At 40.9% G+C, this 19,834-nt stretch overlaps 1 protein-coding gene across 1 annotated transcript in view; it reads right to left on the bottom strand.

Annotated features, from left to right (window-relative positions):
- Positions 1–3,109: 3,109 nt before the first annotated feature.
- Positions 3,110–19,834, bottom strand: part of MED27 (mediator complex subunit 27) — a gene marked incomplete at its 5' end in the record, with an annotated part of 57,364 nt that continues 40,639 nt past the window's right edge. The window contains 3 exons of the mRNA XM_010288566.1: positions 3,110–3,250; positions 5,763–5,840; positions 14,589–14,630. Of these exons, the coding sequence (XP_010286868.1) occupies positions 3,116–3,250; positions 5,763–5,840; positions 14,589–14,630 (255 nt within the window). The remainder of the gene's footprint in view (positions 3,251–5,762; positions 5,841–14,588; positions 14,631–19,834) is intronic.

The raw sequence follows: 19,834 nt of genomic DNA, 5'->3' as shown, positions 1-19,834 counted from the left end.
GAACACAAGCTGGAGCGGGGCGGCTCCGAAGCCGCTGAAGGCAGCGCCGGTGTTGCTGCACGTAGTTTCCTTTCCTCACTCTCCCCGGCAAGCGCGGCTGCTCCCGGCGCTCAGCGGCGCGTGCCTCGTGAAGTACGTACCAGGAGCAACGCGGTTCCAGACGATGCTCTAGAAGAGGTGAGAGGCAGCACTCTTCGGGGGGCGTGGTCCTTGCTGTTTGCCTTGCAGATCTGAGCTGTTTTAAAAGCTGCAGCAAACTCAAATGATAAAAAAACCAACAAGGTCGCTCATCCTGCAATTAAACTGCTTTTTGTCACCCAACCCTTTAACTAAGGGTAGAAAAGAAAAACACCACCGTCCAGCTACCAAGCTACAAAGCTGAGGAAGAACACCAAAATGCTGTATTGTGAGAACAGTTTTTTACTTAGAATCTCCATGTCTATTCCTGGCATTCAAAACTCGGAGCGAGCTCCTGCTTGCCTTGGAAATCCGCATCCCGGGGACGATCGGGCACCGGCCACCCGGCGTTCCCATCTCCGGGACAATAAGCCGAGACAAGCACGGAAATATTCCGACCTGTTGCACTTCAAGGCTCGCAGGGATAGAAACCACCGTTTCTCCCACGGCCGTAAAGGGGAGAAGGTTCCCTCCTACTGCAGTTGCCCGCGGGAAGGAACGTGACAAACAGGTTCGTGTTGCGTTTCTGTAAGACAATTATTTTTGTACTCGGGTACCTACCGTGAGTTTTACGACTCTCCATCAGGCTCGCCAATTACAGGTTTAAAATTTCAGGTTCAATTAACACACAGACTGGCTGAGGTTGTTTTCTGCAACTAATTATCTCCAAGTGCCAAGACACGATTCCACATGCAATACTTTTGTGAACTTTGGGATTTGCTTTCTACACCATTACTTCAGTATAAACAGAACGGAGGAGACAGCAGCACCTAAAGCAGGTTGGATACCATATTATGAGCTTTTTATTAACAACAACAAAAAATGCTTACACTGTCAGAAACCCAGGCCTTCTAATTAGTACAGTAACGGGACGGATAGCAGGGCTGCTTATTTACAAGGCGCTCTCTCATCGAAGATGCACACGTTGTGCTGTCTTGGGTGATCTTTTGTACCGAGAAGGCTACTCGGGTCAGATAATAGCACGCCAAGTTTTCATTAGGTAATTCAACTGCAGCTGGATTTGAAATGGCCATTATCCCACTGCTATGGCCATGGTTCTGTCTGGTGACTGGGAGGGGGGGAAAAAAAAAAAAAGGGAAAAAAGTTGAAAAAAAGACAATCTCACTTACCAACATCCTCAAACAAATACACATCCGTCCTTCATACACAATTCTGTGTCTCCAAAGGAAGTCATAACATGTATTTTCTTTCAAGTTTCTCTCTCCTTTATACGGGCCAGTCTTGCATGATTTCTATACCTAGAAAGCTGAAATTCCCACATCGCACGCTGTCCTCGCAGGAAGGAGCTGCTGTCTTTGGGAGCTCAGTCTTTCATGTTACTAGCAAGCAGAGTTAATCTAGTACCACACAAGGACAGGGTGATACTCAAGTTTCTTCATTTTTCAGTTTCCACAGCTATGAAATAGGCTGTTTCATAAATGCTGTAGGTTCAAATTAAATTAAACAAGTGCTTTAAAAATCTCTGAACACCTTATTTCAATCAGCTGCAAAAAAAAAAAAATTCCTCCCCTTCCTGCCCCATTTCTCTGTCCCATCTCCCCCTTCTTTTTATTGAATGTGATGAACTTCACTCAACATTCCTTACTGAAAACCAAACCAACCTTTGCCAGCAAAGCCTCCGAGAGGAGCATCTCTTCTTTCTGCCACAGCAGCTTTTCACACGGGCAGAAGGAGCCTGCAGCTCTATACCTTAACGTCGATTTAGTTGAAAATTAACCCAGTGAGGAAGCTTCTGCAGACCTCCCCTTACCAGCTCCCCAAAGGAAGCTTATTACTGCAGCCTTTGCGGCTTGTAAAGGAAACAAGGATGCACTAGCGGGAACGACAGTCGAATTAATCAAACCGGCTATCAGGAGGTGACAGATGAAACGTTCCGTTCTCAAGAAAACACCAGAGAAGACACTTAACCTGCCACAGCCCCAGGCCAGCGAGCATTCAGCTGGGACCGGACCAGGGACCTTCCCGGTCTTTGGGTGGAAGAAAAAAGGCTGGGGCTCGTAGGAGCTGAACCCTCCCGTCCGTTCCGAGGGCAACGATTACCGGGAGGGATCTTATTCTTCGCTGGCGTGTAGATTTTGTAACTTTTAAATCATTTAGGAAACATGCTGTATGTGTCTGCGCTGCAGAAGTTGTGCTTTAGGGATGAATTATTTTGCTACTTTCAGTTCTAAAACATGACGAATTATACGCGCTGTCACTGCTCATCACACGTTTTCTAACCACTTAATACATGCAGATTTTGCTAACATTTTTCATTACAATTTTAGTAAAGGAAACATCTGTTTCCCCCCGCCTTTGAAAGTACATTGCATCTTCCAAGCTGCCACATGCCTTTGAAATTCCATGTTTAATCAACACCATCATCTCTTCCAGAAAAAGACCAGCACTCAGATAAGCAGCCTTGCAACAACCACCCCCCACCATATCAGCATGCATGGTTAAATGTTTCCAGTTTTTCTGAAGAAAAGAGCAGTGTTGAAAAATCCACACCAAAACCAAAGATTTGGTTGATGAAATAAATGAAATAAATAGCACAAATTCTGGAATACAAAATTTATTTCAAGCTTATAAAAGTCTCCAACATTGCAAATTTTGTCACAAAACAAACTGTACACAGGTATTTTCATTAACGTTTAGAATAATGATCATTACTGTCAGATCTCCCCAGACATACCGTTTCAGCTCAGAAGGATCAAGCAATCACACTCGGCTTCTTACCACCTTCTTCAAAATACATTAGTCTCACATGTACCTTGCAGACTGATGGCTTTTAAATAGGATTAGTGCAACCTCACTACTTGGTACATGATGAAAGGTTCAGATACAGAACCACCTATTAAACCACCAGCTCTCTTCTGAGCCCGCCAGCGTTCACTCCTCGCGTTATCTAGGTATATCGCGTAGCTGGGCTGGGCTACTACTGCCTGCAAGTGTCATGAAAAGCTTCAAGTGTTCGAAAATCCCTCCACGTGGGTGGCAGGCCATCCTGCAGAAACTTTCCGCAGCGCTGGCATGGAGCCTGGAACAGCTTTATGTAACTTCTTAACCAGGTCTGAAAGGAAAAGGGAGAGAAATTAAGAAAACTGGATACGGACGTTCCCCTTTGTCATCATTCTTGTCAAACAGCGAAAGCAAGGACAGAGAATGTACTTTGGCGAGGCCCCAGTGAGGTACACAGTCATTTTATAAACAGGAACATGCAGAAGATTACAAGGTCACCGTATAGCTGAATTCCCACTTTATTAATAATCTTTTGCTTTTTTAGTCACTTAGGCAAATTTGTTAATAGAAATTCATGCACTCTGAGCAGGAGGTATTCGCAGCTAGAGAATCACGATGGAAGGCAAGCGTTGTAATGCTCCTCATATTTTTACTGGAATATAATTGTTCTTGATGGGTACCTTCTTCAACCGAATATTGGTTTGTCTCCGCCTATGATCATCTATCACACCCCTGCTGCAATCATACTGCACCGGTCTGAACTCTTCATAGCTGAAGATATGAGGACTTCACAGCAAGCTAACTAACTTCCTCTCTAATGCGACTTTAAGATCAATACTCATTGCTCATAACAATACTGTACCATTTTAAATCTGATTACACTGATAAATATATATAAGAGGCTCGTGCTGAAAAACACAGAGTAAGTTCAGGTGTTCCTACGTAAAGTTCCTGCCTCTAGAGCGAATTATTCCCATCATCAGACATAGCAATGAGCATTGCATAACTCAATTCCCAACTCAAGGAGATACACAACTAAAAAACACCTAGACCAGCAGATTTATACTGTGAAGGATGCACATGAATCTTGTCATTTAAAGTCCTATTGAATTACATCGATAAGAGAAAATTGTTCTCTGAAGAAGAGGTCAGCTGAGTTTATTGAAACAAATCCTTCCATCTTCATCAGAGCCTTCTCTATAGCAACCAAACCTTTGGCCGTCAATAACTCTCCTCCAAAAGAACTAGATCTTCTCTGGGTTTAGCAGTAAATATGGGGACAAGGGCAACAGAACACTACAAGTAAATTGCTGTTATTTACTTCAGCTTGGATGGGCTTTGCTTGCACTATAGAGAAATCGAATTTTCTGAACCATAACACAAAAAATAGGTAAATGAAGTTAAATCGTGCACTTGAGACATCTGTTTGGTGGTGGTGGTGGGGGGGAACGTTCTTCATCCCCATCAGAAAATTAGGGCTTCACTACATCCTGTCATGTGGATTGCACAACTGACATGTGAAAGGACCAACATATTGACACTTCTGGTGTACATCGGGTTTTGCTTTGTTAAAAGTTTTAAGTAGTGTTTTATCAAATCAATAAGGCAGGTCATGGCTTAAACAAACGTGCTACCTAGTCTATTAAACATTAATTTTCAGAAACATGTTGAACATGGATTCGACCAGTAAGAGGTGCTTTCACCTTTCAAAACCTATTATTTTAAGATGCACTCCAAGAGAAGAGACCTTTGCAAATCTCTCATCTCAGTGGCCGTTTTATTAAATAAACAAACCAGCACAGCGGGTTAGGAAGCCTGACTGTTCTGAAATTGCACAGTGGAAATTAAAGATATAAAAGAACCCATTGTGAATGGCAAAATTAGATGCTTGTTTTCAAAAGTCTCAGGTAAAGGGGTAACATAATGGAAGTAAATGAAGAAAAAAAAATCTGAATTGCAGAGAAAACCTCTCCCAAAAGCCTCCTTTGGAGACTGCAGCAGAGAGAACAGCAAGTGTGTCCCAAAACTGATCTTGGTAGAAGGAATTCTGAACCATAAACCCTAGTTCTCATCCTCTGATTAACAGGGTTGCTTATATACAAGTTTATTTCACAAGTACAATTCTAAATACAAACAGAATTAAAGGTGATAAATTTAAATCTGCAGCTCAAGGTACAGTAGTATTCAATTAATTTTAATCAGTAAAAAAACAGCTGAACACTTCAGTAAGCATTTCCTCGATTCTCAAAACCACCTGCTGTTGCACTGGGTGAGTGCATGAAATTCCTTAGGAACAAAGTTTGGGCTTTAAGGGGATACGGCAAAATGGACTCTTCCCCACCACGTTCCTGCCTCTCACCATTCCCTGAATAATGCACATCACTCCCCATACTGGACAAGCTGACAAGCAAGCTGCCTCAGCTGGATCACACTAACTGGGAATTTCCTCTTACCGGGGGGCTTCCAGTAGAGCAAACCTTCTACATCCAGAACTCGCTGCACAGTATGAACAGCGTGAAAGGGCTGGGCCATAACAAAGAGTTTGGCTAAGAGAGTTTTTCCTACTGTCTTTAGAGATGACCCAGACTAGCTTTGCAAATAGGAAGCATCAAGTTTATCTTGAGACCTGTGACAGAAGAACCATACACAGCTCAGTCTTCCAACACCAATTATCCCAGGGTAATGAGAATGAGCCAGGTATGAGATACAAAGAATTACAGTCAATCTCTACTGTCTAGCTTGTTTAAATAGGGGAAATTACAACTGCATCAGAAGTGCCTAACGTGAATCACTGTAAGCATGCTAAAGTCTATCTGGAAAAACGCATTTTTCAATACACTTACCATGAAAGATCTGACTACCACATCTGGCATTTGAGGCAGCTGGTAGTGCAACAGAGCAGTGGTCGCATGATCTGTCACCTGTATCAGGCAAAAGGAGAATACACCCTTATTCATTCTGTATTTCAGACAAAGCAGTGTTAATCTGCAGAAGAACAGTACAAATTCCATGGGGAAGTAGTAAACCAAGGACTACATGACTGTGAAGACATTCTCCAAGTAATTTTGGGTAGCTTTTGCCAGCTAGCTTCCATTCCCTCTGCCAACTTCATACAAGAATCAGCTGAAGCAATCACGATAGATAATTTTGTATGCATACAGTAAAACCAAACACACCTTTGGAAGTTCGTAAACATGACAAAACCTAATAGTGTTGGTAAAAGAATCTAAACCGGTGGCTAATATGAGCCAAGTCATGAGGAAGGCATCCAGCTCTGTGCCACATGGAACAACATTAAACTAAACTTTGCTTCCCACTTTGGACTACCAACCCAGCCATAAAAAGGAAAAAAAAAAAATCTTCTGTACCGTATAAAATAAAAGCATCCACAGCAAATAATTTGCCTAACTTTCAACATACTTTACAGCGTAAGAGCAGAATCTCTGCTTCTGTGATTGAAATCCCGTGTATTCTGTGAAATCATAAACAAGCCAAGTCACAAACAAATCATGTCACAGGAAAGCACTCTGGTTTTCTCTTTGTATGATGCCATTTTTTGCTTTCATAATTTTTATAGACAATATATTCTCTTAACCTATGCTGATTTGCTCAACAAAGAAAAAACCCACTGTCAATAATGTAGCTAAATTAAATAATTCTGGAAGGCTAACTTATTAGAACAGAGGTTATGACTTCCAAAAAAACAAAAGCTTCAGGTTTGGTTTGTTTTATTAAAAAAAAAAAACAAACAACCCCAAAACCCCAGGATAAAATACCTCAATTTGAAAATGCATTTTAACAGAAAAAACGAGTATGCTCCTCCCCACTTTTAAACAGGAAAACTTAAAATATTTAACTCTTGTAGTCTTATTTCAGGTTGCTTACGTTGAACAAACAGCAATCGAGCTCTGTTTCATTTCCTCTGAAACCAGGAATCAATTAATATGATTATGGTTTACAAATACTTGCATTACTAAAAGATTTCTGATACAAAGCTTTTTAATTTCCCAGAGCCATAACAATATCTTACATCTGGGAATTACAGCTAGACACAATACATATAAAACATGTATTTATAATAACAAGAATAATTAAAGAGAAATCAGGAAAACTAACCAATGCTTTGATAGATTTTTTTATCACTACCATTTTTAAAATTATTCTGTAAGGGGGCAGTTTCTGACAGCTAGGATACAATTCACGAACAGTATTCAGCCTGTCAGCTTCCTACGTTATTAGCACAGCCAGCAGCTTGCTGCTTCTCAGAAGTTCTAGGCTGAACGCTGAAATTATTGGCAAAATGCTTTGGGCTGGACTATTAAAGGACTCGAGACAACACAACCACGAGAGCTCTTTCACACCTTGTAACTTGTAAATCTATTAACGGTCCTCATCAGTAGTATCAAAGCATCCAACAAACTACGTGATTGTCTAGTTGGTGATTAAATTGTATTTTCTAGTTTCAACATGGACAAGTAGTGCTCTTCTCAGGGCTTGTCTGTATATTTCCCAGGACTTGTCTATATACTATAGCAAATTTTGAGTACGATGAAGTGTGAACTGAAATTACGATTGCTGTTCCCAGCTAACTCCGCTTGTTCCTGATCTGTAGTTAGTCTAATTCAGCAATGAGAATTGTGCTGAAGCACTCAGACTATCACTGGAGAGAGAGGCTCATGCTTGAAGCTATTCAGGGAGGTGAATCTGTAAGATGTATTCCTGAATAAATCCGTGTATAGACAGTCTCTAATTCACACCATACAAACTTCCTCCGCAGAACACTACATCAAATCCGTCTATCCTACGCTGAATCCAGTTTTAAATTACACTACAGAAACAGATTCTTCTCCCCATCATTAGTGCACATGCCTAACTCCAAAAGCAGCTCCATTCAGCGTGAACAAGGACACGCGACTGACATTTGGAAGGGAAAACTTCTGGGACCGTGCACGTTCTGGTGAGTTTGCAAAAATATTCACAAAATGGACCTCGACCTGCTTAAGCCATTTATAGGTTACCACTGAACACATAAAACCAAAAAATTAGAAATAATGTGCTTAACTGTGCGTTAGGAGCACAGCATAACTCCAATCAGTCATTTCTGTTAAACACATCTCATGTAGCATTCAGAAATGACTGTAATCCAAGCCCTAGCTCTATGAATTTTTTTTCTTTTAAGGTGGTGCTTTTATAGGCTAGTACCAGACATGTCAAAGAATAGAAAGTTCTGAAGATATTTATGAGCAGCCGCTCTCCTTCTGCTGTATTTCTGCTTCTAACAAACTGGGGGGTTTATTTTCCTGAACAACAAAGTTGTTTTCTCTTGGCACTGAAGAAAGTTGCTGGAAAAAAACAAAATACTGCTATTAACAAATTTAAATTGACTGGCCACTTTGGCAAAGTTGCACATATGCTGTTCCTATTGTAATGTAAAGCTAATGAGATTCCACAGGGAGATAAAAGCTATCCCAGCATCGCTGGAACACTAACAATGTTTTCTGAACAAAAAGGAGGCGATTTCTACCATAAGCAAGTGCTGATAAAGTGCTTCTAAAAAAGATCAAAGCGGGTGTCAAATCTGAGGAAGAGGAGTAGGGAATAACTCCCCCCAAAGTAGCCAACAACATGATGGTAAATTGAAAAGAGCTGGGCAAATGATAAACTGGCCAGCGCATGGGAGTGAAGGAAGAACTAACCCCACCCCAAGATCAGGGAGATGGGTGAAAGCACAAACTGCCCTAGTCTAAAAGAGGCGGGGGGTTGAAAAGAAAAAAAAAAAGAAGGGGGGAATCAATACCCAACTTTACTAACGGTAATACGATTTCACACCAAAGCAAAAGCAAAACAAACTGCATATGTGCCAGCTCACACACTTTTTCTTCCAGCCAAGTTGGAATCACAAACTAATTTACTCTGGGTGTAGGATGACATTTTGTACATTTCAGGGCTTTATTTTATTAACTTCACTTTTATTGCTATACCTTACCTACCGCTATCTAAGTTATCCGTCACTTTCCAATTTCTCTACCTGCTTTTATATGGGAACATATTCAGAAGAGCACGCATTGATTGGGATAGCTGTTGCTCTGGACCTTGAAATAGATTTTTCAAGTGATCTTGCAGCTCAATATTTCAGAATTCATATATTGAAAAGCACTTGGAATTTTTGTCTGGGAAAAAAAAAAGGCAAGACAAGGCAATCTCCTGAAGCCACAATTTTGCTAACTAAAATAGTTATTGTATAACTGAACATGTTCCCACCTTGAGACAGAGCAAAAGAGACTTCAGCTACATAGGAAAAAACCCCACAAAACTCTGGCAAAGAGACAGTCTCGGTCTTCTCCTTTAAACAAAGCTAAGCTGTCTGGGGCTGCATAAAATGATTCTGCTTTCGCAAGGTATGGTCTTGTTTTCAATTTGAACAAGAAAACTTCCCTTCTCTTTAATAGTTAATTATATCACCTGAGGTTTTTTTTTTCTCTTCACTTCCAAATTCCAGTTGACTGTAACGATGTGCTTCTTAACTGCATCTCTGCTTCCTTGTCTAGGGCAGGGTATGTATCAGGAATACAAAACAGACTGATACTGGATCAAACCTCATCTCCATTGCGACTTCGTGCAAATTAAATCCTACATACTTGTCACTCTTGGCGAACACCGAGGCCCCAGAAAGAGAGCAGGACTGTCTGGGTACTGGCCCGCTGCGAGAAACTACCTGCTGAGCCCACGCCGCTGCTCTGCGTCCCCCTCCCACCGACCGCTCAGCTTGCCTGCTCGGTTAGAAATGGCTCACGAGACCAACACACAGCAAGAGCGCAAAACAAAATCCCTGATATTTCTCTCAATTGAACCAACACCAGCCATTTCCAGAGCATTTCTTTACCCACTTGATAGTACCACTCTGCTGAAATGTGACTTACAAAGGTGACACATCCAAACAAGGGCATTATTTGGCCCTGAGGACAACTGTTAGTCATACAGCATTCCCAAAGATGAAAATCCATTCAAATTTTACAAAAAAAAAAAAGCATTCAAGTCACAGGTTGAGAAAGCTGAACAAGTGCTTCCTCTAACTGCAATAAGCAGCACAAAAGCAAGGACCTATGGTATAGCTTTGCCCCGCCACAGACTATGTATGTTCCATACATACAAACCAGAAAAATACGAACATCACATGACTAAATTATAGAAGCTGTCTCTCCGGGTACTTTATCTCGCTGCCAGTAAACATGCTTTTCAAAAGTCAGTGCAAGACTTCCTTTAAGAGTCATAACTTCCCTTGCCACTCATTCACTAGTTTATTCCCTCAAGTATGGCACTGACAACTCCATCCAATATAAAGGGATTCCCTAAATCCCCTGAAAGTTTTTTTAATTTTTTTTTTTAAACCCTGCTAAGTTCATGGCCTTAACAGTAGCCTGTAGCAATGAGTTCTGGAGGATGATCACAGCACTAAAAGAAAAAAAAAACCCCAAAACTTATTTTATTAGTGTTTAGACCTTTTATAGTGTGGAAAACTGCACCAGCGCCTTTGTTCATTTCCGAAGATTCCCATTACTGAATCTTCTCTCCAGGAATACATCCGAGTCTCTTCGGAGGGAATCTGGTGCACGGAACCTGGTGCCCAAGAGGCGCTCGGAAGGATGATAGATAGTGCCTCTATGAACAGGCGCTGACGAACTCCACACAAATCCTTTACGCAGCCTTCCCCCCTCCCAGTTCAGTAAAGCACTACCAGACTTTTCCAAAGGGTAGAATTTATCACTTGTTTTCAGAGCCCACAGACTGTTTAAGTTTTTATTTTGCTTGTTCTGCTTATTTGGACTGGGTCATAGAGATTTTATTTCACCTGAGCAGGTCTTTGAATAGAGCCAAGTACTGATCATGCAAAGGAGCAATCACGCAGGTGACCCTGGAACAGTCCATCTCCTCTCCTTGAACAGACATCATCAATAGCCCAATATTTGTCTCATGCATGCATTCATCCTGCATGTGATTTTATTCAGAGATTATTGACAAGAATACATCTTCATACATTACAATGCTTATGTGCCCTTGTAGTGGTGAAAATCGCGCTACGAGTTCCATCACTTTGGGATCACACAGCTCAAAAACAGCTGGACAGGCACAAACGGCTTCTCAAATTTACGTGAAAACATGCCTTGGGAAGAAGCATATCAAACCAAAACAAATCCAGTTTGTGTCATGCTAAAATTGATAGACCATTTAGGTGAAAATAAGAATGGGACTCCGAGATCAGAACAAAATATATTGGGTTTAAAGCCTCTGCATACGACTTAAACGGCCAAACTGATCATATTACACAGCTAAAACAGCTATACTGCTCTTAACTGAGCAGCTTGATAAATGAAACAGTTAATGTTTGACACCATCTCCCATTTTGATCCACTCACAGCAGTTCCACTATCCTGTATTTTTGCCTTTTTTAAATGCAAAGTTACAAATATGGCACCATTCTTTACAACATGTATTTTTTTAATCATTAGCACAATGACGTGGAATTATGCAGCCCTCACGTACATCCTTCTTCCCACCAAGATTTAAGACCCAAAATATTTCCTTGTTTCCTATTTTGTTCCTCCTCTGCTAGTGGATCAAGAGATGCAAGGTGTTAAAATAAGGAGGTTTAAGATCAAAACAGTTGCCGCTCCTGCAGAGCTTAAATGTCAGACCAATGTGCAAGTCTGAAAAACCTTTTCTTTGCTCCTTGTGCTTTTGCCCTTTCAGCCTTCCCTCTCTTCTTTCCCAGCTCCATTCTCTGAATCTAACCCTGCTGGCAGATTCAATGCCTATAAAACTTATTCACCCCAGGACCCGATTCAAGGAGCCTCCAGGGAACTTAGAAAATAACTGTACACTTTAACAGTAATGGGCCCTCCGGGAGCCGTCCCCCATCAAATTATACGCACTCGGGTATCCTGCCTAATAAGGAGGAGAGAGAAAAGGCCTGCTGACACAGCCAACGTTTGCAAACAAAAAGTCAGGACAAATTTAGCTTTGTTTGACAGGGTTGGACTGAAGATCAGAGGTCCCTGGTCCTTAACCTAGAAAGTCATGCTGCAACCCTGTGAAAATTTGACAGGCCTGCAGCTACCACCGGCAGGTATCTTGTGAGCTCCAGATGTTGTTATATTATCATTGAAGACAGAGTCTGAGAATTTGGTCCAGCTTTTAAAGAGAAACGGCCCTGCCCTTCAGCGGGATAATTGATTTTACAGTATTAAAGGCGGTCAGGCTGAAAGGGCTACCCAGCCTCCTCAGTGGGAGCAGTTACTCATCCGTATTTTCCCGTCTCAGCACAGCACTTCCACATCCCATTACTGGTGACTGCCATGAGAAACACGTTTCAGGAACGTTCAGCTGTGCTCCGACACATTTACTGATGATTTTTTAATGGTATGACAACATTTGTTCTGAAGATCCTGCAGTACACATCCTACACTAGTAACAGTATACACAGTTTATCTAATACTATTTTACCTATTTCCTTCGATCTGCTACTGCTAAATCACTATTCCTGGGTATTATAAATGGATACAAGTTCAGCTTCAGAGAATAAAGAGAAAACCAAGCCAAGTACAGCACCACAGAGAGAAAGCTTGCTATGCTAAACCACAGCATTTTCTATCATGTTTGAAAACTTGACTTAGGTCCTAGCCTTAACTTCTTCAACTATCAGCTCAATAGTACTGGATCTATTGATTAGTAAGTACCATCACCTTGCATTTTTATCACATTTTTCATGCAAGAATCAGAGTACTATGCAACCAATTCCGCGATAGCTCCTGTGAAGTCAGCAAGTATTACCCCAGCCTAAGGGATGCAGAAAGCTGATCCAAAGAGAAGTTAAGCTGTCCAAGGTAACACAGTGACAGAGCTGAGAGCAAAACATATAAAACCACTATAAAAATGCAGACAGCTGTTGAACTGACTACAGGCAGTCACCTGCAGCCTTTTCTTTCTGGTTTTTTTTTTTTTTTTTTTTTGAAAATATTAATGCATTTGGTATTATTTACAGAGAGAGAACTGGAGAACAGGAGTTGAATATTCAGGTTGCATCACAGTATTTTAGAAAATTAGGAAGAGAATAAAGATCCTTATTTATCCATAACACAGCCACAGGCAGCAGTAAGAGGGGCATTTCACATTTTCTCACTGACCTCTTCCATTTTTGGTCTGAAGGTCATCACCCGGACCTGAAAAGAAATTTACTCTACGTATTTATGCCCTCCGAGTCCTTAACTTGGACTTCTAAGCAAACTACATTTACTCTGTTTTGTTATCTTGCATATAGACAATTAAAATTATATAATCAAAAACCTCATTATTTATTATCATTTAACAGAAATTATGGCAATATAACTTAACTTCCGTTATTCTAAACGAAAACATCTAGGAAGACAATCTTATGCCCAAATGAGCTTACAGCCGAACACACACGGGGAAATGAAGATGATGCACTTAATTACTTTATTCCATTGCAAAAATTACTTTAAAGCACACTGACAAACAAGATACATGCTGTTTTACTTCCTGCTGTAAAACCTTACTTGACACTAAATATGTCTAAGGAGCAAGAGAAAAAAAAAGAATATTTAATCCACTAATCTCTGGGGTAAAGAATCAACTGCAGCAAAATTTTGCTTTAATGCTAGGCAGAGAGGGAGAGCAACCAACCTCCCCAAAAGCTATCCTTTGATCTCTAGCAGGTTAATATCAGAGGTCAAACTCCTTCCCTTCTGACTGCATCTGAAATCTTGGAAGGAAGATGCACAAATACAGCCAATATGCCATACTTTTGACCCCTGCTTTTACGCCCTTTTGAGTCCCTGACCCCCATTTGTTACACAAAACACAAAAGCAGATGAAAGGAAGCTAGCGCACTAGCTGGAGACTCAAGTTCCTTGAACTGTGGCTTGAAGGTAAGGAAACCGGAATTTAAACCCAGATCAGTCTGAACTTACAGCATTTTGACAAGAGGCCTTCAAAGAGAAATCTTCTCTTCCCTGCCTGGAAAATACCGAGACATAGATCTTTCCAAAATACACTTTAACCTTCTTAGTAGTTTTATACTTACTGCTCCCATTCTCTCATCAATCTTTTCTTACTGAAATGAATGCCATTCCAGAAAGTAAGTTATGCCTTTTGCTTACACCGTCATGGGAAGGGAAGCTGCCAAAATAACATCATGGGAAAAATTCCCAAACTCATTCCGGAAAGTGAGTTCTACTCATGTATTAAACTCAAGCCCCTAGGAAAGGAGGGGAACCAAAACCAATGAAAACAATGAAACAAAATCCAAATTAACCTGAAACAGTCCTTCCTCCCCCCAAAAATTTAAACTAAAAAAAGAGTACTTGTAGATTCCTCATGAAATTTTAAGGATAGAGTAATATAATCGCCAACACCCTAGTCCAAACCATGGACTGGAACTGTGATGGGAAATAAATGCAAATTAAATAACAGCAGAAGTGATCTGCCTTTTCTACTCACAGTTTTCAATTATTACAGATTAGTTTTTGTTATTTGCAAGTTGTGATGACAAAAGAATAAATTCTGAATTCCTTTACATAAGGGCCTAGGTATTTGAAATAATGTCCATGTATCTCCTATACGTATTATGTAGAGAGGAATGACGTGGGACTTACCTTCTGAAAAACTTGATAGTTGGATTTAGACCATATGTCAAGCTGCAGTAGGGGGCAAAAAAAAAAGCGTTATATATTACTACATGAGATTACTGAGAAAAAGAAGTTAAGCAGCTGTTCAAATTAAAAGAGCAGGCAGGCAAATCTATGGAGACGTAATTCTCAATTCACTGTTTTGATCCATTGCCTTTACCTGTTGCAATCCAAGAAAGGGAATAAATGACATACAATTTCCTTTGCATTGCAATGAAAGATGGACAGAGTTCATCAGAGTTTCAGTAAAAAAAAATTATATATACAAGATCTGTTGAATAAACACATTCCCCTTAAAAAAAAAGTAAAATCTTCATTTGTATGGGGTTGTGGCTGATCTATGCAAATATTCATCAGCTTCAGTCTGTTTCTAAAATGAGGGCATTTTTACTAAGTTTATGCTTGTCTTGTGTCTGAATAAGCGATTCAGTTACAAATGACACAAAGAACGTTTAGCTGAATTAAGCCAAAGCAGTGGTCCACAGGGGCTAAATAAAACATCCCTTAGGAAACTGCATTTACATTTGCAGACAAAAATCACACTAGAAGAGATTTAAGGTTGCAGATAGCTGCACGCATCCATGACTTAAATGTATGCTCAACTGTAGACAAACGAAAAGAACAAAATTGAAATAGGTTTTATTAACCCCACAAACCAGCAGGTAAGGCTGTCCTTGTTAAACAACCAAATGGCTCACACATAAAAAAATTTCAACTGACATGCTAATCCTCTTTTAGCCCAGCCCTGTGGATATCTTGTACTCTGTCAAGGAAAAGCAGCAGGAAAAAACAAGGAATTTCCATCAGTCCCAGACTTTCAAATCACTTTTCTTCTTCAGAACCCACTATACTAAAAAATTTCATATACAGAAAACCCATCAGAGGAAAGGTGTCTGCTACAGCATTAACCTCAGGAATCTCGATTTAGGCAAAAGAAAACATTTTTGAGTGAATTTTTGAAGCGTACAGCTCCTCTAGTGCTTGACAATATGGTCAGACACACGCTTTCCCACAATGGGGGTTTATCTCCTTTAGTATGAAGTACAACTGATAATTTTAATTCTGTCTTCTGGTAGTGCCCGTAAGTTCTAGCTGAATTTACAAGCCTTCTAAAAGGCACAAAAATTAAGAGTCTGAAATGAAGGAAGTCATATGAATCGAGTAAAACACACTAGAGGTGGTGAAGGAGGAGAAGGAGAAGGATGCTGAACCCAAGTAATTAATTCACATTGCTAAAAAGGTTCAGAATGGTGAAAGTTCCCATTCTTTTAAGAGTGACACTGTTAAGTGGCCCACTTCTAAATACCGGTACAGAAGTGACTTGTGAGTCCCCAAACCTCAGTGTGGACAGGAGGTGATGTTAAAAACTTTAAAAAGCACTTCAGGATAGATGTTTCGTGGCTTAGTATCACTGACCTTGCCATGAGACCAAAGGCAGCTCATGTCTCGATGCCTTTTCCAGGTTAGACAAAGGCAGAACTACCCTGAGGCATGTACCTACAAACATTATACATTTACTGGCTCTCAGGGTGGGATCAAGAACCTGTGGGAACACCAACAACGCTCATACTCCAGCGTCCACAAGCAGTGGTTCAGCCTGGACTCGGACCTGAGCTTGATTTACAGTGTAACAATAGACCTGTTCCTGTTCAGAAGTAAGGACTGTATTTCCAGGTTAAAAAAGTCTACATTTGAAAATAAAATATTAATGTGTATTTTTAAAAAACTTTTAAAATGTAATTTAAGGCTTTCTTTGACTGCAGACAGAGTTGCTGTAATTGGAATGTATATATGGTTTTGCTAATCCCTATGGTCAAACCAAGTATGTGATCCTCTCTAGTTAAACTCAAAAAAAACCCCCAGTCCACTTCAGATGCTGCATTAACATGAGTCCAACATGTTCTGAACGTTCATTAGTTGGCACGATGATTGAAAAGCTGAAAAAGTAACGAACGTCTGTCTTCCAGACATGATGTTATCCAAGTTAAAAAAAGAAAAAGCAAAAAAGAAAAACCAAAAGAGCTACCAAACCCCCCAAACCACATGCATACATCCTAAATGACTGCCCACCTTTCCCCCTGAAATTGAGGATTAAGGCAGAGGCAGATTAAAGAATGCATCGTTATAGGTCTATTATTCTTCAACTTTTCACTTTCAATCAAGACACACATTTGTAACTAAAAAACTGCTGAAAGCACAATTTCAGGGCATCCTCTGCATGTGAATTAAACTGGGGCTTTTTTTCCCAGTGCCCCACTCTCCCCACCCACCCCCAGCATAAGTAACAAGAGGCCATTTTCTGAAGGTCGTCTGAACGATTTCAAAGGCGATAACAAATCAGAATGTTCCCTGCATCTAATATCAAACAGGTCCGGTGCCAACACTTATTAGAGAAATCGGATTCAACCCCCCCTTCACCCAAACACACACACATCCAGCTTTGAAGTGGAAAGAATGCAGGGATCAGAAATTACCCGAGAGACAGCTCTGCCTGTCTTTGAAGCTTTCCTTTGATACTACTATTTCTTCTCCTCTCTTACACTAGGAGGCTAAAAGCTGCCTTTTCTTATTGATATGGGGTAATTAATGAAGCCATAGCATTAACATAACCCAAGTTCCTTAACACGATAATTCAACAGAGACACTTATATTTCTTTAGTTAAGTCTAACGGATGCAAAAACAGGAATTTGGCTAGGCAGCGACGTTAAGTACCCACTCTAAATACGCCCTGTCAAGGTGGTTGTTGGTCTCTGCATCCAAAGAAAAGCAGAGTGTTACTATGCCAAAAAAATCCTAACACATTTTTATTTTTACTGGCAGACTAGGGCTACTAATGGCTCAGCTGACAATCAGCCTGCCCTGCAAGAGTGAGCCGCATAGCTTCATTTATTCAGGAGTCAGGACAACACTAGTAATTAATTACTAGCCATGGTTAAATTCCAGCGCACAGTGAGTATGTCAGAGTTTGAAATTAAGGGTGGCACGGTGCCATCGCTAAAACCACGGGGCTAATTAAAATGCATCAGTACGTGGTGGATGCAATGGGTTAGTATGGTAAGCAAGAGAGACTGCAGAGCGATCAGCATCCAGAACCCACGACATGACAGAGGCTGCCAGATCTCACCTATTGTTTTTGCAAAGTGTCACCAAAAATGTCTAAGTTATGCAGCTGGCAACCTGCAGGGTTTGTGAATAATTCACGAGAGAAATACATGAAGCACTTCAGAAACGCAATGATTCTTCGTCTGTATAAGCAAAGATTGAAAATAAAACCCCAGAATGTAGTGTCTCATTTTACTCGCTGCAAGCTTAAGACTTCTATTTTTTCACCTTAATTTTTAAAGTCTTTCAATCCGTAAGAGGGAGTATCCAATTTAACTTGACTTCAGTACAGCACAAAACACATGAAGCTTTCGTGGAAGTACCTGTCAACCTACACAGTACAACACACAAGCACACAGCAAGCTAAGGCAACCTGGATAACACAATGCCAGCTTCCCTGTGTGTAACGGCTAGTATGCCACCATGCCCAGTTCCACAACTACAAGAAACAACCATATTTGGTTTTCTTCTAGACTTGCCTGACTAATGGACCAGAAGACTATCAACATTGCTGCTGTTTGCTCTCATCTCTTCCATTTTTCTTCCCAGTAATGCAGAATTTGCTAACACAGTTGTACTTTCAGAGAAAAACGATGACTCCCTTGATCTGCAAGCAAATTGTTGGCCACTTCTGTGCACAGTCCGTTTTTCACTTACTGTCTCTGTGATCATTCAGTCTCCCAATAATGGCCATTTCTTCTTTTGTTGAATACTGTTGACTATATTTTTTTTTCCCCGAAGCCAGTCTTTTTTCTCCACTCTACTTGGAGAAAGCCCTTCCCAGAATTTCTTTTCTTACTTCAAGGACCTTCTCCCTTATGCAGCCAGGAGCGTTACTCACCAGATCCTCACTCAGCTATTTAAGTGTAAAGCAGCAAAACGACGCTATGACTTATCCAGTGTCCCTTCTTCAGCTAGGCTTACAGAAAAGACAGGAGCTTCAAAACTGCCACATTGTTATGGTACCACTTAGTTAATCTTATCTCTGCTGTTTACAAATATTAAGTGCTTCCTAGGAATACATAAGCAAAGCGATTACTGTGTAAACTGCTCACTGGAAAAACAAAAATCACCTCCTACTGTGATCCTGAGGGTTCTAAGTATTTTTGTTATTTAATAGAGACAATACTCCTCGATCTCCTTTTTCATACCCTTCTGAACACTAGTGCATTTTTTCCCCCATCGGGCTGGAAACCGAGGCACTAGAATAGTATGGTGAAGCCTCACTGGAGTACTTTCCCACCAGCGTCTGTTGTGACAGAGGAGGAATTGGAATGGACTATGTTTGCAATTGACTGTAATCACTCATTCCCAGCAGGCACAATGAGTAAAGCGAATCGTTGCAAGAGCACAATCTTATTCTTATTCTCCAATTACCAGAGTAGTTAATTAGCGAAAAAGAGGGAGCTCACTGTTTGTCAATATGCACTCCAGTTGGCAAAACTAGCAAGCTACGCATTTATTCAATCTTCCAAGCCAAATTTACTCATGATTTAAGCGGCTGCAACTCTAATTCTACTTAAGTCAAAAGAAATGTTCCTATTTATACCTAAAACGCAGACCTTTAGGTTTGCAAAAGCCCTGGGATGGTCCAACGGGATAGCAAACTGCCAGGCAAAGGTCACAGGTTCGCGCAGCCCTGTGGGAGCAGTCACACAGCCTAGCTTTGGACACAGAAACACGCATCGGTAGAAAACAGACTCCCCTGCAGACTGGCTTAAAGCAAGAAAATAAGCCAGGTGTTAGCACCGATGCTCTGGAGAAGCTGAACTGCTCCCCGCTGACAGCAGACAAAGGTTAGTGCCCCGTGCCCAAAGCTGGCCTTGGTGAGTGCCGCTCCCCGCCTTGCAGCGAACGATGACAGAGGAACGGTGTACGGCTCTCCAGAGAGCTAACCTTGAGCTAAACAGAAGCCTGGTGCCAGATGCCGAGTTTCAGAAAGGCACGCTTTTACTTAGCTTTTCAGCATATAGCATTACTACATTTCATGGGAGCGTCAAAGGAAACTGGATTCATCAGAGCAAATGAGCACATCCAAATGAAGTGTGACACAGGAATCCATCAAGCACTGTCAGTGCTCTTTAGGCAGACTATCATTTCACTTCTGAGC

This window comes from Phaethon lepturus, unplaced genomic scaffold, assembly GCF_000687285.1.
Source record: "Phaethon lepturus isolate BGI_N335 unplaced genomic scaffold, ASM68728v1 scaffold10896, whole genome shotgun sequence".
Classification (NCBI taxonomy): Eukaryota; Metazoa; Chordata; class Aves; order Phaethontiformes; family Phaethontidae; genus Phaethon; species Phaethon lepturus.
This window is presented reverse-complemented; position numbering and strand designations above follow the sequence as displayed.